The following is a 25,266-nucleotide window of genomic DNA, read 5'->3' on the forward strand; positions in this document are numbered from 1 at the left end:
AATGCCCTAGAGCCTACTTGTGCAGACACCTATGAGATTTGGAGTCTGTAAAATATTCCATGAAAGAGTTTTTCCAGGGAGTTTGGCTCCATCACAACTGTGTGACCTTGAAATATCCATCTTGGGAAGATTTCACTTTTACTAGTGTATCATCATGTAGAATTACACAGTAAAATGAAAATGAGGGGTGTTGAAGACTCTTTTGTTTTAAAGTGCTTTTCACTTAAATACAAAACAAGTCAGAGAGAAAAATAAAGGTTTATATAAACACACTAGAGGAAACTCCCAACAACTTGTTTTTTGAAGACAGACCCACGGACAGCTTGTGGCTCCTAAATAGCAAATCACAACAGAAGTATGAATTAACTCCTCAGAAATTCTTTTAATAATCTAAGTCCTGCTAATGTTGCTTTTCAGTGCTGTAGCAACCAGCAGTTTTTTTCATAATTTGTGGTGAATGGGAGGATATCCAGGATTAACAGGATGCACACAAACCTCCATCACTGTCAAACCTGGGACCATTCTTACCTTATTCTTTCACTAGCTCTACCACAATTTGTTTATATGATTTCACATCCGTTTGAAATGAAGTGCCTCAGCAAGGCACATAACAAGAGAGTAGAGTGCCTTGACTCAGGCAAGAGACTTTACTATTGGAAAAGCTCAAGAGTACTTTCTTAGTTATCTTCAGGGAAAACCAAAGCAGCAGTACTGCAGAACTACCTAACCCTCCCCTCTTATAAATACAGTTGAGCAGAAATTTCTCACTACAGGGATTTTTTGACTCCACAGTGCCAGAATGTCACAGCTGATATGTTAGTGAGGAAAGGGCCTTGGTTTTAACAAAAATTTGTTTCTAAAAATATTTTGGGGAAAACTAGTAAATTTTGAATCTGTTAAAATATCTATTAGCATATTATTAATTGGGATACTCCAAATCTACTAAGCTAGTTATTTGGAAATTCAAGATACTTCAAGCTATGTAAAATAAATAATGAAGAAATCCTTTTTTAAAAAAGTGGCCTATATAATTTTGTTCACAAATATATTTCAAGATTTCAGTTCTTCATCTCAGTTTGAACAAGGGCCAAACCTGAAATTAAAAAAGTAAATTAATGAAAGAAAAATAGTTTACTTCCAAAAATAAGTTGCAGTTGACTCACAGCTACTCTAGTTTACAGAATTCTGCAAGCATCAATCTACAAATTTATGCCCCAAGAAGTGACCTTTCCTGAACTCCTCTGCTTTTGCCTCGTTCAGAGCACTTCAAAGACTCAGCATAGATGTCTCTTTTTCCAGGATTCCTTCCTTATAGACATTTTTCAGGTGATATCTTTTTCCAAAGTTCACATGCACAAAAGGCACAGGTGGTGTTCATCACCTCTCAGCTTGAAAGGTGTGGCAGGTTCTAGGACTCCACCATGGGCTGCCCCCACTAATGCAGATTAATGGGAGGGTGATTTGTAGATCCAGATTTCTGTCATTTGTCTCTAAGAGCCTAGAAGATACTGTTGTTGCTGAGAAGTAGCAGCCAACAGCTGTCTCTTGTTATTCACCTCCTTTAATTCTTCTTTCCCTCCTCATTGCTTCCATTTACTCTTTCAGCAATGAGGGAAGATTAAAGAACTGCCAAAGATGAGAAATGCAAAATTCAGAAATGAAAGGAAAGGCTGAGTGGACAGGATGCCTGTAGATGACTTTCTAGAACTTGTATTGATTTAAAGGCCAGACTCTTAAGTGAATGGGGATGAAGTATTGCCTATATTTCCGGGTACAGTCCTAATTTCACTCTCAAAAAAAAAAAAATCAAGTCAAACTGTGTTCTAAGATGCAACAAAAGAGAAAAGAAACAAAGACCAAAAGAGTAAGCATCCCTTAGAGACAAGAACACAGTTGAATGTGGGGATTTTTAACTAGATGTGTCTTTCTGAGCATTACTCTGCAATTAACCTCCTTATTTAAATAGAAAAACAACAACAACAACAAAAGACAGAATTGTAGTGGTCCCCAAAAGAACTGGAGACTTAATCAAATATTATAACACACAGTGCAAATAATGGGAAAGTGAGTGTGAGAACTGTGTGTAATTCTACTTAAAAGAAACAGAAATTTAACAAATCCAATTAAACAATTACCATTAGCAAATTTAAGAACAAATTAGTATTTCTTGGGATTAAATTCCTTGTAATGTATTACCTGAACTTCAACTGATGTTTCCTAAAATTTTGCCTTAACTTATGGTAAAGTTCTGCTCTGACAGACAGGAGGAGAAAAAAAAAAAAAACCAAGGACAACTGATGCTTTCTCCAACAGCATAACCATGGGACACTTGTATTAGGAGGACTTTCTGGGAAGTATGTTTTTCTTTGAATAAGTTAAGAGGGTAAATAATCCCATTTCAGATAAGAAGTTGAAGTGGTTGGGATGTTATTCTATGCAGAGAATTTTCTCTACACATTCTTTTTCAAGTGCCTGCCATACAATGCAACATTCCATTTATGTTTGCAGTAATACAAAGGTATTTATGCAGGTGAGAACAATATTTTAGGTAAAGAAAGCATCTCAACTTGACCTATAGTTCACTACTAGCATTTTGTCAAAACTTCTGAGAATTTCCATGACTTCCATGTAACATGTTTTTAACCTGTTTGCCTGAACCAGCAGAGGAACAGAATGCTGTATAGTGTCTTTTTATTCTCTGTGTATACAGAACTTACACCTGTGTGGCACTGGTACACAGCTACGGCTCTTAGCCTTCACAGCAATAAGATGTCAATATTTAAAATTAGAAAATGACGTGGTGATGGTATCAGCTGGAAGGAAAATGTTGGCTTGAAATGTTGGCTTTAAAGCTGATCCCGCAGATCCTGCTTGCTTGTTGTATCAGCACCACCTGCTGGTACCTCACATCTTTTCCATTGTAACACTGGCAGAAAGTTTTCCCTTAACATTTCATTTAAGCTCTAAAAATATTTGGGGAGGAGTCAGAAAGAAAGATTGTTTTTCCCTAATATCTTTGGAGACCCCACTGAACAATTTATACTGATGTTAGTTTATCTAAGGAGGACAGAGAAAGAGGTTTACTCAAATCTCTTAAATCCTAACTTAGGCAGACCCTGCTCTGAAACCAATAGAAAGGATCCAGGGAGTTGACTCCTGGTTTGCATAATTTTTTCACATGTTATCTAGCTCATCATATTTTGGAACTGAAACAAAATTGGATTCATCAGCACAGTGAATGATTCTGAACAGATGTGCACACACAGTATGATTCACCTCTTGAGACATTTCTAAGGGAGGATTCATCTCACCTGACACAGTAACATTCAGGAGTATGTTTCCAATCCAGCTGAGCACATCTTTTATTTTTAGCTGACAAAATATATCACTATTTTTACATTATTTTGAATTCAAATTCTCCTTCCTTTTTGCTGGATAGTCAGATCTACAAAACAGATGCCCAAGTGAAGTGGAGATACCTTATTCATGCATTGCAAAAGGGAAATATAGGGATAATGAAGCCTGTTCATTCTTCTGGGAGGCAGTCAGCTGTACATTCAGCTCTGGACAAGACTCAGCAAATTATGTCCATGATCCAAGTGAGGGATCAAGATAGGTGTTTATGATACATGGCATGGGAGATGGGCCATTGCAGTGCAAGTGTTCTGGGGACATAAAAATGCTAATGGCACTTACAGGAGAGGCTGGAGGTTCCAAAATGGCCTTAGGGAGGACACAAAGGGAGAAGCTGATATTTTGGCTTGGAAACGGAGAAAGATAAAATGGGAGGAGATACACAGGGAGAAATGGAAATAAGGAATACAGGATATAGATTTGTAGGTATTGGCTTCCTTAGTTCTGTTGTACTGTTCAATATGTCTATTTTTCCAGCTTCCCTCACAGCAGAAGGAGTGGAAGGTCTTTTTCAGACCCACTGCCTGTAGGCTTGCTCTTACATCGATGTAAATATGTCCTCACTGCTTTTCCTCATCAAGATGCTTTCCTACTGCAGTCTCATAAATCTGGTTTGCAGCAGTTGCTGCACTACAGACCAACTGTCAAACCTCTGAAAGCTTCATCTTTGTCTGTACTATGTCTCTGCACCCATAAGTTCCCCTGAGGGAGGCAGGGGCATGGCTACTGGAGCATCAAAATGAAATAAACATATATTAGCACTGGCAGAATGAATTTAAATATCCTGATTTCAGAGCATCTGCAGGAAAAGCAGAAAGGCTTGATCTCAAAATAGTCTTAAAAATACAATAAAATACCTACTTTACTTTTTATTTCTTATGTATTGCATACAGAAGGTTTGTCTGATGTCCTTAAAGCCTTCTTGTGTGTTCTTGATCCTTTGCTCATGGTGTGAACTGCAAGGTTAAGGTTGTCAGGGATTGTAATGACCTCTATCTTCTTTTCAAAGATATTGAAATGACCAACCTCATTTGTCCACTGTAACTGGAAGCAGTTCAGTTCTGGTCTTATATGCTACACCCGAAGCCATAGTTTTGGAGTATTTGTTTGTTGGTTTTGATGGGGTTTTGTTGTAGTGTGTTAAGTTTCTTGTGTTATTCCCCCAATTTATGTATTGTTCTCCCCTATTATGTGTAAAATGGGTTCGTTCCCCCAGTTTTTCCCGCCAGTGCTAGACTGTCAGCTAAGTTGCTATAGTAACCGCTATTCATAGTTGCCGATATGTAATTGCTCCTCCCCTGGTTTCCCTTATAAGTGAAAGTTGTTTCCTCCCTGGGCCCAGTCAATCACCCCCTTTCTCCTCCCAGGTTTCGAGAACCTTCTCCTCTCTGGAGATGGTGGTTGGCTGGGGTCCCAGGACACCTCCCTTACCTTTTGATTATTGGTCTCCATGGAGTGTCAGTTCTGTGAAGTTCATCCCCTCACCTTTCCCGATTGGTTCCGCCTGTACCCACCCCCCCTCCTTTATAATCCTGTTTCACCCCCTATGGAAAAACTTCTTCCCGGTTGGTTTCCCCGCGTTTGGATCCCGCAACACCTTCAATAAACCGATGTTTAACCCCCGGGAAATGGTCAGCTCCGTTCCTCCCCAATACCAGCGGTGTAAGCCAGTCCGCAGCCAGCACAGCCCGAGGCCATCAGACGCCAAAGGGTGCTGGCCAGGAATTGCAGAAGGGTGTCGGCCTTTCGCCCTCAGCTAGTCGGACTCTAAACTTCGGGCCACATATGCCCCCCTCTGCAAGGGTTTTTTTGTTTTTGTTTGCTTGGGTTTGTTTATTTTTCCTTGCTTCTCTCCTGTCTCAATCTTTAAATTTTTTTCTACTGTTTAGGCTTTGACAGAAAACTTTGCTATGTTCAATTCTCATCAAGTAAAAGCCAAATACTTGTCATTTATAAATCCAGTAACTGAATGATACATTATTAAATCTTTTCATCATCCTAGGTAAATATAACCAGCAAAATGCTGTCTATGATGAAACATTTGGAGACAACCAAAGCGAGCAGGGAAATGAAGACACTGTTGCTCTTTTGCAGTTATTGTAATACAAGGCTTGTAACAAAATCCAATACAAACAGTGGAGTTAGGCCAAAGCAATTCTAGGTTGAAATGATGATGAAATAGCAGAACATTAGACCTCAATAGCAACAAAAACCTATTTTAACATACTGAGTTTAAGAAATGTAGTGCTTTAGAAATTAGAAATACATGTTGGTTTTTGACAGACTATGTTCTATTTTGGAGTTTGGTGGTGATTTTATTTTTTAATACAAATGTGAATCTCTCAGCCCCTAAGAAATTTCCTTTAATTTATCATACAATGTTATCAGTTGCAAAACAGCTGGTACATTGTGACCATAGGCCATGACAACCCATTGTGTTCACCCCAAGCCTTTTCTTGTTCCTAAATTATTTTCTGTGGGAAATTTCCCTCTAACACAGTTTACTTCACAACCACAAAGCACAGATGCTCTCCTCCTTACTGCACTCCTCTCTTTCCAGCACAAGCTTCATGGAACTGAAACTCATGGAGAAATAATAGCATCAGTGAATTCCCTGCTGCCCACTAGTCACAGAACCAGTTTTTAAAAGATTATGCATTTTTGGCAAAAAAAAAAAAAGCAAATTAATTTAAATACAAATGCTATGTCAGCACTTACTCATTTGCCTCTTGGTAAGTGAGATTCAAGTTCACTAATCAAGAAAATATTATAGTTCACTGGGATTTGAGAAGTGCATTTAAAAGTTTTTGTCTTACTTATCTGCATTCTCCACACTCTGTCAGGGAGAATTTTTCACTTCATGTATGTGCTTTTTATTTTTTTTTAATTTGTGTTTTTATGTTTGTTTCTGGACAGCACAGACACTGAAGTGAAATTTTGGGGAAAAAAGACCTGACTACCAAAAAGAAGGTTGTAAATGCTGCTAGTTTTAGCCTCTAGGAGGAAAATATCTAGGATAGTTGAAGCATGTTTTAGACATAAAGAAAAATACAGTATCAAATTTAATTAAAGAACTAGAGCTGCCAGGTAGTAATTAACTGTTTTAAATCTACAGCTGCGTGAGAAAACATTGGTCACAAGAATAATGTTATGCAAATTAAAATGGATGCTTGCGTTGCACAAATTTAAATTTCCAGATATCTGTGACAATATAAATTCCACTGAGAAAATAATTATGCGCTGATCTATATTCAGGTGATCTCCTGAAATGTTGTTGACAGCCTTAAGCAGAGGAGGCAATCACAGAGAAAGACAGACAAGAATAATGCCAATGTTTACGAAGGATACGCCTGTCAAAATATGGAACACCGAATTATAAAAAACAGATTTTATAATAAAGTTATTTGGCTCTTAAAGTGATTACAGTTTAGACATTCTCTCTGCTAATTCAGTCTGCATCACCACAGAACATTTTGACTTAGACAGAAGCTGCACACCACATATCAACCCAAGGAAGGCTGAATGAAATAAAGTGACTAAAGCTTTGTGCTTGGCATAGTCCTCACATGAATGCTTCAAGTACAGGAGTCAGCTGAGGGAAGATCTATTTCTATTCAGGTTCCATTTTTTCCTACATCAAGTAAAGAGTTCTTTGCAAGCATACGTCATCAGCATATAAAGTTCTGAATGTGGGAGGTGCATGAAATGTATTTTATATGCAATGTTATATAAATATGTATACATAGAATATATCTTCTCAATGGTGCCATTCTTCTTTGTCAAGGACACAATATAGTTCTGTAGGAAAAGCCCAATCATTCATATCTACATACTCCATAAGAACAATATTGTCACCAGTGTAGAGACCAGTGTCACCATTCACCCTTGAGATGGAACTGGGTACCAGATCATATGCTTTTTCCTGTGCTGTTTGTGGGCTGGGACAGAATGTTCTGTCTGCATTCTCACTGAGAGTTTGGCTGACTATGAAGGCATGAAGTGCAGAGTTTAATAGTCCAGCTTAAACCTTTCTATGAGATCCCAGCTCCATTTTCCACAATTACCAGTGTTTCTGGACTGTAATCCAGCATCAATAGGGTCTAGAGAGATTGATTAGAAAGCAGCAGGTGTTTGGGCTGAACAGCCCTAGAGAAAACTGAGGATGGTTAGCTGGCTACAGCTACAGCTTTACAGTACTGCAATTTAGCCTTCCAGTCACAGTCAAGAGTTCTTCATCCTGTCTAGGCTGGAGTTAATTTTCCATAAATGCTGTGTTTTGGATTTGTGACTGAAAACCAGTGTTGGTAACACAATGGTGCTTTGACTATTGTTGAGCAGGGTTTACACACACCAAAGCTTCTGCTTCCCACCCTGCCCCATCAGTGAGCAGCCTGGAGGCACACAAGGAGTTTGGAAGGCACACAGATCAGCTGAACCCAAATGACTGCAGAGACATCCCATATAATATGGCATCATGCTAAATTTTAAGGAAAAGGAGCTGTTTCAAGGAAAAGAGAAGACACTCCCAAGATGGAAGGTCTGTCTGGACAAGAGCCACCAGGAGTGAAGTCAGCAGAACTCAGCAGTAACTGGGGGAAGAGAAGGATGCAGAGGAGGGCCACAAAGCTGGTGAAGGGTCTGGAGCACAAGTCCTGTGAGGATTAGCTGAGGGACCTGAGGGTGTTTAGACTGAAGAAAAGAACTCTCAGGGATGACCTTATCACTCTGTACAACTCCCTGAAAGGAGGTTGTAGCCAGGTGGGAGTTGGCCACTTCTCCCCAGCAAAAGGATGAGACAACATAGTCTTAAGCTGAGGCAGGGGAGATTTAACTTGGACATTAAGAAGAATTTCTTCACAGAAAGGGGGATAAAACATTGGAATGGGCTACCCAGAGAGGTGGCGGAGGGCTGGATGTGACACACAGTGCATCATCTAGTTGACATGGTGGTGTTTGGTCACAGGTTGGACAAGATGATTTCAGAGGTCTGTTCCAGCCTGTTTGGTTCTGTGATAGGTAATTCCGGCAGTGGGTGACTACAATCACCAACTCTTTGACCAAAATGGACCCCAGACGCAAATGGAGGGAAGAACTGCACCTGCAGACTAAGTAGCACGAGAAGCAGGACATACAACCAGCAAGCAGGGCTTTGTCGACGGATAGACAAGCTATGCAATTCGCCACGAACGAATGCTAACAGCTTTGTTCGCTGAGGTGCATAAGCACTGTAAAGTTGTGACGATGGGGTCACCGGCCTGCGGCGGGCCCGGCTCGGCCTCTCCCGTTGCCATGGCGGCGCTGGCCCCGCCCCGCCCGGCCTTGGCCACCGCCTCCACAAGATGGCGGACGGCGGGGCAGCGCCCGCGCAGCCGGACGGGGATGTGCCCGCGGCTCCGGCCGCCGGCGCCCGCAGGGACCGGCCGCCCCGGAGCAGCGGCCGCCCGCCCAGCGCCCGGGATTTGCAGGTGAGAGGGCGGAGGTGCCGCCCCGCTCCCGGGGCGGGGTCGGGCCGGGCCGGGCGGAGCGCCGCGTTCCCTCGGGGCCACCCCGGGCCTTCCCTCGGGCCCGCACTGAGGGCAGCGGGCGGTGTGCGGGACCCCCGCGGGGCTGCCCCGACGTGCCCTCTGCACCCACTCGGCTCTGCTTCCTTCAGCTCCCACGCCCCTTTGGGGCTGGGAAGGGGAGGATGCCTCTGGAGGAGCACCAGGCCCTTTAGGAAACGGTGTGTGCTCAGTTCTGGGGCTCTCCCGACACTTCACTAGTTGGGTTTTCACTGTCCTTGAAGTTATTGAAGTGCCATGGCATTTCCTGATTAATTGATAGGAATGTCTTGTCCCATATGGAAATGTCAGTCCGTGCAGATGTGGTGTAAGGCTAAGGACAAGATCTTCTCCCAGGTGTATGTGGGAAAAGTAGAGTGTGATCACAAATGTAATTCAGCATCAGTACTTAAATTTAAAAACCCTTTAGCAGTATTACAAACCCTTTTAGCAGTATTCCTTTTTCTTTTTTTTTTTTTTTTTTTTTTTTTTTGCATGTGATTTGACACTTTATGAAGGTTCAAAATCTTTTAGCAAAAAATTGATTGGAAAACAGGTGAAACTTAGTAACTGAAACTGCCCGTGTTCTATTTAATTACACGTAATTGACAGAGAAAGATGTGTATGGGTTTTTTCTTGATTACTATTTGGAATTTTCATAGGTTCCTCTTAAGGTTAATTTTGCTGTAATAATAGGATGCTTTGAGTTGGAAAGGATCTTAAAGGTCATATAGTTCCAGCTCCTGTGCTATGGGCAGGGACACCTTTCACTAGACTGTGTTGCTCAGAGCTCCATCCAACCTCGCCTTCAACACTCCCAGGGATGAGGCGTCCACAACTTCTCTGGGAAATCTTTTCTGATGCCTCACTACCCTCTGAGTAAAGACTTGCTCCTAATATCTAATCTAAATCTCTCCTCTTGTAGTTTAAAACCATTCAGCCTTGTCCTATCACTATCTGCCCATGTAAAACGTTGCTCTCCCCTTTTTTTTTGCAAACCCCCTCTAAGTACAAAAGGCCCCAGCGAGATCTCTCTGGAGCCTTCTCTTCTCCAGTGTTACTGTTGTGTTATTCTCTGGGGTTGCTATTTTGTTGCTACAACGTGTAACAGTAACAAAATCTGTGTTAATACTTTTAGTTGGTAAGGTTTTAGTCAGCTGAAGCAGGCTGGCATTTTGGCTAGATACTTATTGATAAAGTGTTAAACCCCACAGAAATACCCTCCTGGGTCTGTACTTGATTTGTGGTGCCGCAATATGAGAGGGGGCATGAGGAAAGCACAGAAACCTGGCCATGCCCTTCCGTGCTCTCTCAATCCTTGTATTAGGGATAGCACAGGGTATGTGGTCTATGACTTACCCATCAGCTTTACATACCTGAAAAGTATTTTCTTCTATCCTCAGATGGAATAGAGGCCTTCAGCAGATTTTTTGGGGCTCACTTTTCTCAATTTAATTTTCTTAATGGACATAATTCCTCATATTTATTTTTTTTCCCTGCAGGAAATACCTCATAATATTATAAAAACAACAAAAAATAATATGGGATTAATACCCTGTGTTTGTAGCAATGTGTTTTCAAGAACAGATGAGGTTTCATTTTATTTTAATGTGTATCCCTGTGGAGAGCTTTAATGTGGAGAGCTTTATTAATAGTTGGTTAGCTGAGAAAGGCCATGCTGACATATTGCCACTGGTCAAGCTGAGAAATCAGCAGTCAGCAAGCTGAAAGGAGATGTCAGCAGCTTGCAATCAGTGGCCTTGCTGCAACATGGAGAAAGGGAGTAGAGATTAGTCCTGAATATCTCCTAAGAATATGTAGAAAGTATCAAAAGTAGGACCATAGGAATGTAAAAGTAGGTGTAACTGCTGATATGTAACTAACCAATCCTGAGCTCAACTTTTGCAATATGCATGAAGTTAATTACGAACTGTATTTAACCCGCTGTGCTGATCAATAAAATTAGGCCTGTGATGATCAAACTGATGTCCTGGTCTCCTTCCGTCGACAAATCCCCTCTGCATAAAAATGTAATGAAATTGTAGCCTAGTACCTTTTCTGATGTATATGATAAAATATTAATGTCAATCACATAGTGTGAGCAGAGTGGCTTGGGGACAAAACTAAAGATGATTTGACAAAGTAGAGTCTTATTCAGGATAAAAGAAAGGTTGCTGAAGTGACATTGCAGGTCCCTTACATACATTTCTAAGAACGAGCTTGCCAGTGACGTGGCAGCATTTTGGGAATCTTTGGGAAAAAGTCATTGGGGTTTGTGTAAGTTTTTGTGGCGTGATGCCTTGAATTCAAGCAAGCAAGGCTGAATTTGTTCTTCATCCCAGTACAAGCTTATTTGAATTGTTTTTTACATTTCTCTGTAAAATATTTGTAAAATTTATTGTTTGCTTCTATCAGAGGGTTAGATTGCTGCTTTATTTCAATTTGTTACCATTAATGAGCTGATGCTCAATATTTCTTTATGTATTTACTCTCATGGCTGAATCTAATACAGATTTTATGTAGCTGATGAAGCAGTGGAAACTAAAGGATAGCAGAGTGCAAGTTTCAAGTCATAATGGCATTTAAGCATTGTGTAGTTTGGTTTTTTTTCATAAAGCACAATGGAAGATGAATTTTAGTTGAGGTTTCTTGTGTTGATTTTTCTACTTTTCTGGAGAGATGGATATTTCATTAATTTTTGTCTTATTTCTATGCAATATGTGGTTCTTGAGTTACAGACTTACAAAAATGTGTTTTGTTTCCTCCAGCTGGCCTTGGCAGAGTTATATGAAGATGAAGCTAAAAGACAGTCATTGTGTTCTGACAAGCCAACATCTACAAAGATCAGTAACCCAAAGGGATCACAGAGGTAAGATGTGGGGTTTTTTTCAGAAATGTGTGGATAAGTGTCTTATTAGCTCACAAAACTTTGTCATTCCTGCTTGATCCCTCCTAGTATTAAAAGCAATCTACAGTAATTCATAATCAAAAAATTGTGAATCCCTGCAATAATGCATTGTGTGTCTTCTCAGAATGCTGTTAAAATTTATTTAGGAGCCTTTTTACCAATTAGTATTCCAGGTGTTCCAAAACACTTTAAACCCATTTCATGTGAGGTGCTACAACCAAAATGCTGTGTTGTCTTTTTTTACACAGTCATAATTTGGAAATTTACTGTATCAGAAAATTACTGCAGTTCTTTGTTTCTTCAAAATTCAGTAAACTAGCAGCTTGTGTGAAACTTGGCAAGTGAACTGCTTTCAGTGTTGTATTTATGGCAGTCCCTGATGAGACAAATAGTGATTCTAAAAATTATTAGTAGGTTCCTGTGGGGTGACAGAAATAAGAAGGGCTTCTTAATGAATGTGTTGGGCAGGTGGAAGGAAAGATGCATATCTGTATTTCAGTCCAGCTTTTCCTAGAACACTACTAAGCTGCAGTATTTGTAGTTCACATAACATTTGAAGATTCAGAATAGCCTTGGATGTTTTTTACAAAATTATCTTGCCAGATTTTAATTAATTAAAAAAATAATTTAAAGAAGATAAATATTTATAAAACTACTGACAGTGATGCCATAGCAAGTCTTGTATGTGGCTTGTTTTTGAATCACTGCTGCCAGTATGGATCTCAGTGTTAAAGGAGGTCAGGCAACAGAAAAAATCTTAGTCACTAGTTATGCTTCAAGTTCACTGCAGATGCAGAAATCTCTTCAGGAATAGAGATAGAATATGGGACATTTGGAAGTATAGGGGGTTTTGAGATTTTTTAGTTTATTTCGGTGAACACACCTAAGCTGACTAACCAGCTACACAGAACTAAGTTTAAAAACAAATAAAGCAAACACCTCAATTTCCCAGTACATCTCATGAAGTTAAAACTCCCCACTCCCAAGGAAAGGAGAAGCTGCAGTACCATATCTCAAATACTTCAGTGTAATAGTCGGCAAATACTTGTTATTTGCTGCCATTCATACTGGAATCTGTGTGAGAAGGAAGAGAAAAATTAGTAGACTTCAGTTTGCTCTCAGATGAGAGCAGTGCATTAATTGCATGGAAATAGTGCTGCTCTTCTATGGTAGAAAAAAATAATTCAGTTGGAATTGACCTTTTGTGACCATCCAGTGCAACTGTTAATGCAAAATGACACTGCCATGTGTGTGCTCTTTCCTCCTTGTTCACTGAGAAGCATTCATGGCTGTGTACTTCAGCAAAACAAACCCAAAAAACCAAGCAACCAAACAAAACCCCAAAAACCAGAAAACACAACTCGATATTCTTAGTTTTTGAAAAAGAAGTCATTTCAGAAGTTAGATATGAAATTTATGTGCCAGTCATCTTCAAATATTTTCTTTTGTTCTCTTGGCAGTCTTAAGCTGGATTCTCTTAAAAGATTGAGAAAACCGGAGAGAAGCATGAGTGATGACAAAGAAAACCAAAGGTAATTTTAAAACAAAACAAAACAATTCAACAGTTGTGAAAGTAATTGGGGTTTGTGTCACATTCACACTTTGCTCCCTCCTATTCTTTCAAAATGCATGTGAGCTAGGTCTGTCCTGCAAAGAGCTAGGGGACTTACTAGAGTGTTAGCTGTACAGTGCTGTTGTAAAATTACATTTAGCAGAATCTGGCTGGAGTGAGGTAGGACCTGTAGATGCTGAATGGTTGTAAAGGTTGTAACTTACACTTGTGCTCAAAACCTTTTTGTCATTCTGAAAATCCTGAATTGTTCTGTGTATCTATTGCTCAAATATTTGAGTACTTCCTTTCTTTCTTGAATACAAATTCTGATAAGAATTCCTGTTTCATATCCTTACCACAATCATTGTTTTAAATCTAATAATTAAAGATTTTCCATATAAACGGTAGTTGGGTGATAAACACAGATTTTTTGTACAAATGAGACATGTCACTCAGGGATTGACAGTTATGTGGCATTATAAAAACAGTATGATTGTGCAGTAACCTCATACCCAATACTCTCTTCTGGTAATTGTAAAATATGATGGAATCAACACATTGTGAAGGCATTGGTCTCAGAAACAGTTTCACATGGATTGACTTGCTTTCCCCAAATGGTTAAATGTAAAAGTTGAGGAAAGTGGAAAGCAGTTATTAGTTATTAATGCTTCCTGTAATCAAAGGCAAAACAATCAGGTTTGCCAGATTTTGATTTATTTACAGATTTTTTACAGCATCTATTCCAATGGTATTTAGAGATTGTAGTGCCTTTCTCTAGATAATTCTTGAGGAATATCTTGATCTTCATCATCAAACAAATACAGTTTTGAACAGAACTATTTGTAGTTTACATTTTGTCTTCAAGAGCTAGTAATGGTGCTGTGAAGGAAAAGAAAAAAGCACAAATTAGCTTTCACAACAGTTTCTGCAGGTTCTAAAATGCCTTGAAATGTTAATTATATTTATTTTAAAATTTCCGTTTCTGATACTGTTGGGAATGAATGTATGCTAGATCTTTGAATTAAAACATTAAATTGTGGCACTGTTCAGGTTTTCCAAGAACAGTTTTATAACTTTTTCTGCTAAGGTGGTGTTAGCTCTGAGTTTATATTCTGTCCAATCCAGGCACAGTCCCATGCACAGGACACCCCTGAGGAAATCAGTCTTTCTGGGAGTAGGTGACAGTCATATAAAATACCCAGCTCCATCAGGACTGTGTTCACTTAAAACTTATGGCCTTGCCCTCTGATCTTTGGGATGTGTTCCAGAAGGCACCTTGGTTCTTTGTTAGTCAAATGTCTTTAGCATAGTGCTGCTTGGATTATTGAGAAAGTTGGAACCAAGTGAAGCATTTATTAGAATGAAAAGGATTTGTGCCAAATTTGCCTCTTTGTTAATTTTTTTTTCTTTTGATGGAAAGAGAAAAATTATGCTTGTTATTTAAGGCATTGTTGCTTATTTGCATTACTATTCTAAAGATTTTATTCAGGTGACTCAGAATATAGAGGATTACAGATTTCTGGGGCTTCTACAAACCCAAGTAAAATTGTTGCTGAGCTCTTCAAGGAAGCAAAAGAACATGGGGCTGTCCCATTAGATGAAGCCTCGAGAGCATCTGGTGATTTCAGTAAAGCCAAGGTAAAAGTTAAGAAATGTGTTGATCTCTCTTTACATTTGTGTTTCTGAAATTCATCAAACCACAGGAGAGCAAGTGTCTCTTTCTGTAATTTACAAATAGCAGATTTGCTCAAAACGGTTCTATATTGTCTGTTTCCAAACAGCTTGCTCTAGAAAATAAAGGACCACACAATTTCAGAGGAAATAATTAGAAATCATCATGAACTGGAATTATATGCTTTGTTTTTAATTACAGTTGATTAAATAAGAAACCAGACTAAATTTGCATCCTAAATCTTACCTATAGAATTGCTCCTAGAGTTGTGGTCACCAGTTCAGTGTCCAGATGCAGGTATCCATACAGGGACCAGTGTCCAGACAAGGTATCCATAGAGGGACCAGTGCTGTTCAATGTCTTCATCAGTAACACAGACAGTGAGGTCAACTGCACCCTCAGCAAATCTGCAGGTGACACCAGGCTGAGTGTTGCAGCTGATGTGCCTGAGGGCTTGGATGCCATCCAGAGGGATCTGAACAAGCTTAAGAAATGGGCTCATGGGAACCTCATGAGGTCAACAATGCCAGATGCAGGATTCTGCGTCTTCATCGGGGCACCCCCCAGTATCAGCACAGGCTGGAGCTTGAAAGGATCAAGAGCAATTCTGGGGAAGGACATGGGGGTAGTGGTAGATGAAAAGTTGGACATGACCCAGCAATGGCACTCACAGCCCAGAAAGCCAGACATGTCCTGGGCTGTATCACAAGAAACATGGGCACCAGGGTGAGGAAGAGAATGCTGCCCCTCTACCCTACTCTGGTGGGAGCACACCTGGAGTGATTCATCCAGTTCTGGGGTCCACAGCACAGGAAAGACATGAACCTGTTAGAGTTGTCCAGAAAAAAGCTATGAAAATAATCAGAGGAATGGAGCATCTCCCCTGTGAGGAAAGGCTGAGAGAGTTGGGATTGTTCAGCCTGGAAAAGACGAGGGTCTGGGAAAACCTCATTGCAGACTTCTAATACTTAAAGGCAGCCTATAAGAAAGATGGGGATAGACTTTTTAGCAGGCCCTAAAGTAGGACAAGGGGTAAAGGTTTTAAACTAAAAGAAGGTAGATTCACACTAGGTATAAGAGAGACATTTTTTACAGTAAGTGTGTTAAGACACTGGAACAGGTTCCTCAGGGAGGTAGTGCATATTCCATTCCTGGAAACATTCAAGTTTGTGACCTTTAAAGGTCTCTTCCAGCCTGAAGTATTCTATGATTCTTATGTTTGAAAAAGTGTACAGAACAGAAGCTGAAATGTGTCACAAAACTTTCTTAGTCTGACTGTGGCTGCTAGATATAATTTTCCAGTTAGAAAATAGATGATAGAACAGTACTTGCTTTTTATCTCAGAAGCAAGCTTGTGGATGGCTTTTTTAATCTTTTTTCTTTTTCACCTAAGTAAGGATTTTGATAAACTGTTTTAGATAATTATTTTATAAGCTTTTTTTTTGTATTTTTTCAGTCATTTTCTGGTGGTGGATACAGATTGGGTGACTCGTCACAAAAGCACTCTGAATACATATATGGAGAAAATCAGGATGTAAGTAAAATTCATAGCAGAAAACTGAACCTCCAACAGAGGCCTGCTTAATCATGTTTACAGCTTGAAATGCCAGTATTACTGTAACTATGTTTATGAGATGAAAATAATATCTAAGTATTAGCTATGTGTTCAGTAGAAATTGTTGAAGTTTCCAAAGAGATGTTTATTGGATGCCCCTAAGGCTTCCATTATGGAGCTATCAGATGTAAATTACTTTGAAATTCTTAGCACACCTCCTTTCCAATGTTGTCCTTTCCAGGTGTTGTCCTGGATTCTCTTAGCTGTGGTAACATTTTAATGCTTTTAGGAATTGATTCTTGTTGTGGCTTGCAAAGCACCCCATCTCAAACTGGAGGGCATGGATGGTATTCTAGGGAAGGGGAAGCAGCAGGCTTGAGGCCTTTCTTTCCTATCACTTAAAAGGCAGGATGTGTAGGAGAGGGTGAAGAGAAAAACAGTCCTCTGCACTTTGCTAGTTTTATGAATGGCTGAAGCAAATTTTCAGCTTGTCTAGAAACAGCTACTAAGGCCAAAGGATGTGGTCCTGGCTAGGGGGTGCTGTTGTGCCACGCAAGGAGCCTTCTGGTCTCCAGCAATCCTTCTACTCCAAGTAACAGCCAGCTGTACCCAGCCAGAATCTTTTTGGAGTGGGCTTTCCATAATTGGGAGCATAAATAGCTTTCTAAGGGAAGGCCAGTTATAGTGGCTGGGGAAGCCTAGTTTTGCTGGATGGCAAAGCACTTAGAAGGAAGAGAGGATGCAAGTTTTGAAGCTGGAAAGCCCTGGCTGGACCTTTCATGTAGGATGTAGCGAAATCAGAAGGGAGCAAAGGAGCCTGGTTTCCAGGATTCTTAGCTTTTGAGCTGAATGGAGCTACTTTCAGATTTGTTGGAACTCAGCATGTAATAGTCTGGGGAAAGTGTAGGTTTTGCTGTAACTGCTGTATCAGCAGTAATTTGTAATTTTATGGGTTTATTTCTTAATTTCGCAGTAAAAATGTTTACTATTTTTGGAAATAATTAGAACACTATGAAGATCACTACACCCTCACTGTATCATACTTTATGTCATGGATAGCAGATTAAGAGATTCTTTTTCCCAAAGTAGGAGAGTGGTCTAGAAGAAGATGGTAGTGTGTAACTATGGGGCTTTTTAAAAAATAATCTAACAATGACAGTTATAGTGCAAGGTATTGTTATTATTTTTTCATTTGCCTTCTTGTTTGTGGTGTTGTACAAAATCTGTTTAGTGTACATCAAAATTTCTATAACTAGTCTGTACAAAATTGTGCTGCTCTCTTTGTCTTTCTTCACTTTTTTTTTAACTTGTTTTACTTCATAGGTTCAAATTTTGCTGAAACTGTGGAGGAATGGATTCAGTTTAGATGATGGCGAGTTGAGATCCTATTCAGATCCAACAAATGCTCAATTTCTTGAGTCGGTTAAAAGAGGGTAAGTTAAAATGACAACTTTTTTGAGGTATGTCTTTGAAGTGAAGTGAACAAAAATCCTTTCTCCACACACTTATCAAAACTTCCAGATTTCTTCTTTGCCTGAACCCATAAAATGTGATCTGTATTTGCCACCAGATGCATGGGGCACTTAAAAATTTGCAATACTTTGGTTCTTTTGATGGGCTAACTCTGAATGATCCTTGCTACAACAGCTTTTATGTTCACAATTTTTCCTAGCTCATTCTATGATTCAGGTGTCAGTATATTCTAGGTTTTGACTGTTAGTTCACTGATTTTTTTTTTCTTCTTCTTTTAGGGTGAAATCAATTCATAAACCAATTGAATGTGACTTTGAAAGTATACATAATCTTAGTATTGACTCATACTGTGTGTGTACTTTTTGGTTGATTTCACAGTTCAGAATGTAATTGAAAGTGTAATTATTGTAATGTATTATTTTTATAATTCAGGGAAATTCCTTTGGAACTGCAGCGACTTGTTCATGGTGGCCAGGTAAATTTGGATATGGAAGATCACCAAGAACAGGAATATGTGAAGCCCAGACTGCGATTCAAAGCTTTCAGTGGCGAAGGGCAGAAGCTTGGAAGGTGAAAAAAGCTAGATCTGTTCTGTGCTCTGTATTCATATGCTGTTTCATTCATGTGACTGAAAATTTCAGACTACTTTGTCATGGTTCCATTAGTAACATCTGCTTTGGTTTTTTTCCAATCCTATAGCCTTACACCTGAAATAGTCAGCACACCTTCTTCCCCAGAGGAGGAGGAGAAATCCATTCTTAATGCACCTGTTCTGATTGATGATTCCATGCCAGCAACTAAAATTCAAATTAGATTAGCAGATGGAAGCCGGTTAATACAAAGATTTAATCAAACACACAGGTAAATTGATTCTGCATCCATGCAGGTAACAGTAGCTATTTCAATAAGTTTGTGTTTTGTCATTAAATGAGTCGCAGCAAGACATCAAAAAGGGGGAAACACCAGCCTTGCTGAAATATTTCATTCTGTGTCACTTTCATTACATGGATATATGATAAACTGACTGTCAAAAATTCTGGAAACACAATATATTTGATAACTGCAACTTCTGTTCAAACTTTTAGAACCAATGATGTCCTTCGTTTTTTTAGGACATAGTACAAGCTATAATTGTTCCCAGGACAACTGAAATCTGTATAGCCCCACTATGTAGTCATCCCAGCCCTGGGCCCTCTTTGGGAGGACCGGGTGGATAAGTTGGGAAACACTGTGAAAGCACTTTATTGCAACGTGTGGAGTATAGTCTTAATTGGAATATAGTCCACACTATGGGCAGAGAAATCCTGTGGCCCATAATCAAGAATTCCAGCTTTCTACCTTGTTATACTTAAGGTTGTGACAAACATGACATGGGCTGTAAGGGTAGACTGCAGCCCATATGCAGGAGGATATATAGACACTTCATGCTCATTTGCAATTCCAGCATGTGGGTAGGACATAAATACTGAGAGCTAACTTCTGTTTTGGATAGTCATCTCCTAAGAATTGGCAGTGTGTGAACTTGATGGAGGTTTTAGATTTGTTAGTAGCTTTGCTGATTAGAACTTGGCACCGGTTTTGTTGATGTTGGGGCAGTGCCACAAACAGTGTTGGCCAACCCCATGAGGTTATGTTAGTGCAAGGTTCTGCAAAGCTCTGCTCTCCACTGCTGAGAGATCTTTGGGCCGAGGACAGAGATTTGGGCAGCAGTTCCACCCATGCTTTAGCACTGTTAAAGCCAGCCTTAATTTGAAATCTGCACAGTTGTGTTAGAACATGGCTACAGCTCGAATCCTGACTTGGAGGTGGTGTTGGCATGGGCCCATTTCCATGTTAATATTGTTACATGGAGAGCTCATGTGTTTTCTTTTTTCCTTCTGGCTCAGAATAAGGACAAAATGTAGTTTTTTACCTGACAGTATACACAGACCACAGTGAGAATATTTTAGCTGAGATACGAGTAGGGGGGAAGATACAACAGTACTTTTTGACACTTTAGACCTGATAATAAATGCTGAGAGTGCAGGCCCAGATCCTTTCTTCACAGCATCTGCTGAGAAGTGTCTGAGACAAACCACGGGGCTTATTGGGAGCCTCTGTAGCTGAGTTGTTGTTCTTTGCATGGAAGGATAGAAGTGGTAAACTTGCCAGTAACATCTGTAACAACCTAGATTGTGTTGACTGGAACTTGTTTAATTATTATTAACTTTTTCTTGACTGTGAATCTTTGTGGTTATCTTCAGCAGCTGATTTTGATCATATATATGGCAAAGTGCATTACTTATGTCAAAGGCCTTGAAGACTGATAGAAAGCAGAAATCACTACTTATTTGGCTACAATAAACTTGCCAATTTATTAATTACAAAAGATCTTCACAGATTTATTCTCAGCTTAATGTTCTCAGTTTTCTATTAATGTCTTAATAGAAAACCCTCAAATTTCAGGATTTTATCTCTAAAATACTATTTTTTATCCATGTCTTAAAAAATTAAATTCGTCTTGTTATACTGTTTATGTGACTGTTTTATTAACTATTGTTCAGAAGTTCACTACCAAGTGAAAATAGGGGAAAGCTCTTGCTATTGAAGTGCATTAATGATTCCTGTCTGCTTCCTCTTCACTCTGACTATATATTTTAAGATTCTTTCTTCTTTCTAACAACTTCACCTTTTTGGAATATACCTATTAATAATGAAACTTTTGACAGTGGTGTTGAGATTACTTGACTTCCTGTGTTGGGAATCAGTTTGCAATATACTTCCATGATAAAAATTTTGTTTCTCTTATTTGAGGAAACAAGCAACATTCATTATCATTTTTCTGGGGATTTTTTTTTGCAAGAACCAAAAAATTGTGAGCTATAATCATTACATCTGGATCAGAGAGAAATATATATGAAATCTAGAACTTACTTGGTGGTTTAGTCTGCTTAATGGTTTTGTGTTCTCTGATCATGTTAATGTTCAGAGATGCATGTCAGATGGAATCATACAGAGTTTTCATGTCCATCTCCTTTTCACAGGATTAAGCATATTCGAGATTTCATTATCCAGTCCCGTCCAGCTTTTGCAACAACGGATTTTGTTCTTGTGACTACCTTTCCAAATAAAGAGCTAACAGATGAAAGCCTGACACTACAAGAAGCAGATATACTTAACACTGTGATTCTTCAGCAATTAAAGTGATCTTGTGATTGTTTTACAACATAGGGACCCTGCTGTACTGTCATACAATATGTTTCCAACAGATGAAAGAAAGGAGATATCAGTGTTTTTTTATTTCCTCTTTTCCAGGGATCATATTTTTGGATTTCATGTCTTCCAGCTATAACATATCTAACTTTTTTATTTTAATTTCTCAATATTATTCAGGTTATTTTCAGTCTTAAAAATAAGGTTCTGTATGTTAATGTGTTTCAAACCACATCTTATACTAAATGTGAAATGAGATAGGACTTTGTGACTCAGTTTTTTGAGGGGGGTGGGGAAAGGTGCATTTTTCTGAAGGGGACAGTATCTTTCATAGAGTTGGTAAGATTTGCACTATGGAAATGTTCTATGCTGCATTGACAAACAGCCATTTGAAAACTTAGACTGTAGGTTATGTTTACCTTGAAAATGGTATTAATATTAAGGTGTTCTTTTTAATAGGTTTACAGATAATTAATGCCCTAATATAATTTTTGTATGTTCTATTTGTAGTGTTTCATGGTGTAGTATAATATTTATATGATAGTTTTTATGTCATTTTCCTTGTATTGTTGCTCGTATGAGTGAATCAGTTCAGGAGATGCAAACCTCAGCTGTTGCAGACTATAATAGAATGTTCTTATTTGTAATCTAGTTGTGATACTTGTGATGAAAATAAATATGAATTTTTTTCTTCTTAGTTAGAGAAATGTGAGAGACCACTGTCATCTGGGGAAATTATGTGATTTACAGGAGGCCTCTGGTCATTACGAATCTGAGTGTGCAGTTGGACCCTGTGCAACAGCATGACTCCTTACCCAAACAGTTACTTAACCCCAAACAAAAATACACTGAGGTGCACAAACACAGAACTGGTCTACTTTTGTGCATGCAAGTGACAGCATAAACGTGTTAATTGGTCACATATTTTTGACCTGAATTTCAGTTGTTTATATTTGGAATTTTGGCCAAAGATATTTTGTAGTATTCACTGGGGATTTGGTTGTACAGCTTTCTTTACTGTGCTTGTTTGGAAGCTGTATAATTAAACCCCTTCATCTTTGAAATTACATATTTTATAAAAGAACCTGCCCCAACACTGCACTAAGCAGACAGGAGTCTTATGTTGGGGGAAACTGGCTGCTGTGCTTTAGTAGTATGCAGTTTTTTAGTATTTTTGGATTTATATCAGATGAGTGGATCACACTCTGAAGGAGTATAGGTGGGCTGTATCTCTTGTACCAATATGTGTTGAAAATTGCTGTTTTCCATGTTTAATTTGTTCTGAAAATATCAATACTTGTTTATTTATGTTAAGGTTATAATTGCTTATTATATTCTTACATTTTTACCTCAAAGTAGATATTTGACTGAGTAGATTTTAAACATGCAGTTGTATTTAAAGTATTTTGTTTTGCAGTCTGAATATCTGCATGATTTTAATCATAATTCATTTCATGTGCTAAATAATTAAAGCTTTATGTTTAAGATCACAGACAAGGTTTCTTGTGTTATTCCAGATTTATGTTGTGATAGAGTGGTAATTGTGTTGTCTGCCACATATTTAAGCCTAAACATAAAGGAATTGTCATGTACTGTGCAGGTGTTTTATATCCAATATACAAACAATTCTCTGTGTAAATGCGAGGCCAAAGTTCGTGATATCAATTTGGGCAGTCTGTGGTTTGGGCATATTTTGGTTCAGGATACAGGTAAAGTTACATTGCTTATTACTTCTGAAGACCATTATTGATTAAGCAGTGATGTATGAAGAAAAGGGGTTAACTAAATTGTTTTTTGCCTCTTATGCCAAAACCTACAAGTACACAGTATCACAGTCTCTTTGTTTCAAATACCTGTTGAATTTTAGTGTTTAATGGCAGCTGAGAGTAACTGGGGGTCCCAGAAGTTAACAATATTTTGTCTAGCACTAAGAAAATGTATCAATGCTTATGTTTAAATATTTCATGCTTCTCAGTACTTAAAAGCCTATGGAATCTTCCACCTCGTAATTTTATGTCATAATTTTTATTATATAAATTGTCACTTATAGCTAACATCTTGGCATTTTTGGCACAAAAATGTTCTTTGAGTGCAGACCTATGTGGATATGCAGTTAAGACTGGCTACAAGAGAGAAAGAGCTTGGTAGAGGATGATGATCTTTCTCTCACAGTAAAGTTGCTATATTTAGGAGTAACATTTAGTTTCCCTTAAATAGAGGTAATAATCCTATTGCTTGCTCTTGTAGGCAGCCTATGAAAGGCTCTGGCTTCATCTCTCCTTGACTTTCCTAGAAATCCTTTATCACACAAGAGCCAAATAATCAAAACCTGAATGTTTTCCTTAAAGAAAGCTCCTCAGTAATAATTGATTCTGGATAAACACAGCCTTGTTAGTCTTTGGGTTTTGTTTTTTTCCTCAGCAGTCCACTGAGATGTTTGCAAGCATTCTGCTTTAATTAAACTACTGGACACACTTGTATAATTAGCATATATTAGCAGTATTCTCATGCTGTTCTTGCTCTTTGGTGAAAATCTGTCCAATGTTAAATGAAGCAAGGAAGAGCACACAAGTACTCTGAGGAGCTATTTGCTAGCTCCCTGCTTAGTTGCTTGCACTAAGTTACAGGTCCCATGGTCCTTAAATTGTCTTATGCTGTGCAGGGAGAAGAGACAGAGATGCATCTGCCCCTTGCCCATGCTGCTTAAAGCTGGCAGGCCTCAGCATAGGCATGTGCTGCTCTCTGGGCAGGTGAGACAGCAGCAAGAGGTGGGGAAAATGCTGAAACAATGGCCTGCCAAAAGCATGTCTGGTGTTTTTGTAGGATGGGTATAATTGCAATGGGTCCTGAAAACAATAAAAGTGGGGCTGCTTCTATTTAGCCTGGAAAGCACTGGCCCTGATATGGGGTTAGATGAAAACAGTGCAGCAGAACCATCTACACCTATTTGAGGTTTACAGAATTGACTTTGTGACTGGGAGATGATTTTAATCCCTATGTTTGTAATTAATGAACTTGATCAAATTTGAGTTTATGATGCTGGTTCTGCTTCTTAACGACCTCTCTTTTGAGAGAGCATTTCCATTGAGTCTTTGGTCCTAAGTTAAATTTCTTATCTTAAAAAAACTCTAAACAGGTAACTTAACAGGGATGAGGTGATTTAAAGTGGGCAGTTACTTCACAGGGAGGAAAGCATAACACTAATTAGAAGCTTGTTAATTAAATTAATTAAATTTCCACAAAGCTGGAAATTTAATTCAGGTATTCTCAAAGGGAAATTCAAAAACAGTTTTCAATAGCTGAACTACTGGAATGAAGCAGCCTTAAAAATCAACTTTCTTTTTTGTTGTTGTTTTTTTGTTTGTTTGTTTTGTTTTGTTTGTTTAAATTTTATTGTTATGCTGGCTTTCTGTAAGATTTGTCTTAATTATACCAAATTTATTTAGGTTGGTACTGATGTAAAATAAAGTAAAAAAAGATGGCTTCGTTTTTGAAAAGCAACTTGCTTTGCCTTTGTCTAGTCATAATTAATAAATTCTGGTGTATGTTTCATATTCAAAGGGCTGGAGATGTTATGTATATCACTGTATGAATTCAAAATTTCCTTTACAAGCCTTCCAAAAAAAGTCAGCTGAATATCAAAGAACTCAGATACTGGAACTCAACTTCTTACACTTCTAAGTTTTAATTCTCCTTTAGTACTGGTCTTGTTCTGCCCATAATATAAGAGCTCCCTGGCAGCATATCTGAACGTTAAAGCAAAGAAACTATGTTTAAAAACTTTTTCATCTAAAACTGAGAAATGAGGAGAGTTCTTTTCTGTTCACTAGGAGCTGTCTGCTCTGGAGTTAAATATGTGATCTACAAGTTATGTGGTTTAGCTCTTTTTCAGGGATATGGGAAGGTAGATTTGTTGTTCCACACTGCATTACAATAAATCAAGAGAGAAATTCTTAACTG

At 38.7% G+C, this 25,266-nt stretch overlaps 1 protein-coding gene across 2 annotated transcripts; it reads left to right on the plus strand.

Annotated features, from left to right (window-relative positions):
- The first annotated feature begins 8,720 nt into the window (after positions 1-8,720).
- Positions 8,721-24,803, plus strand: UBXN2B (UBX domain protein 2B). 2 transcript variants are annotated; one of them, XM_074551286.1, is made up of 10 exons: positions 8,721-8,879; positions 11,723-11,823; positions 13,323-13,394; positions 14,893-15,052; positions 16,543-16,620; positions 17,965-18,074; positions 18,547-18,684; positions 18,814-18,975; positions 19,810-19,823; positions 21,096-24,803. In XM_074551286.1, the coding sequence occupies exons 1-10, from the start codon at positions 8,754-8,756 to the stop codon at positions 21,206-21,208; spliced, it is 1,074 nt and encodes a 357-aa protein (XP_074407387.1). In that variant the 5' UTR covers positions 8,721-8,753; the 3' UTR covers positions 21,209-24,803. The 2 variants fall into 2 exon arrangements, with proteins under 2 accessions (XP_074407387.1, XP_005479378.1); XM_005479321.4 differs by lacking the exon at positions 19,810-19,823 and having other exon boundaries at positions 21,138-24,803.
- Positions 24,804-25,266: the final 463 nt, after the last annotated feature.

Source organism: Zonotrichia albicollis, chromosome 1, assembly GCF_047830755.1.
Source record: "Zonotrichia albicollis isolate bZonAlb1 chromosome 1, bZonAlb1.hap1, whole genome shotgun sequence".
Taxonomy (NCBI): Eukaryota; Metazoa; Chordata; class Aves; order Passeriformes; family Passerellidae; genus Zonotrichia; species Zonotrichia albicollis.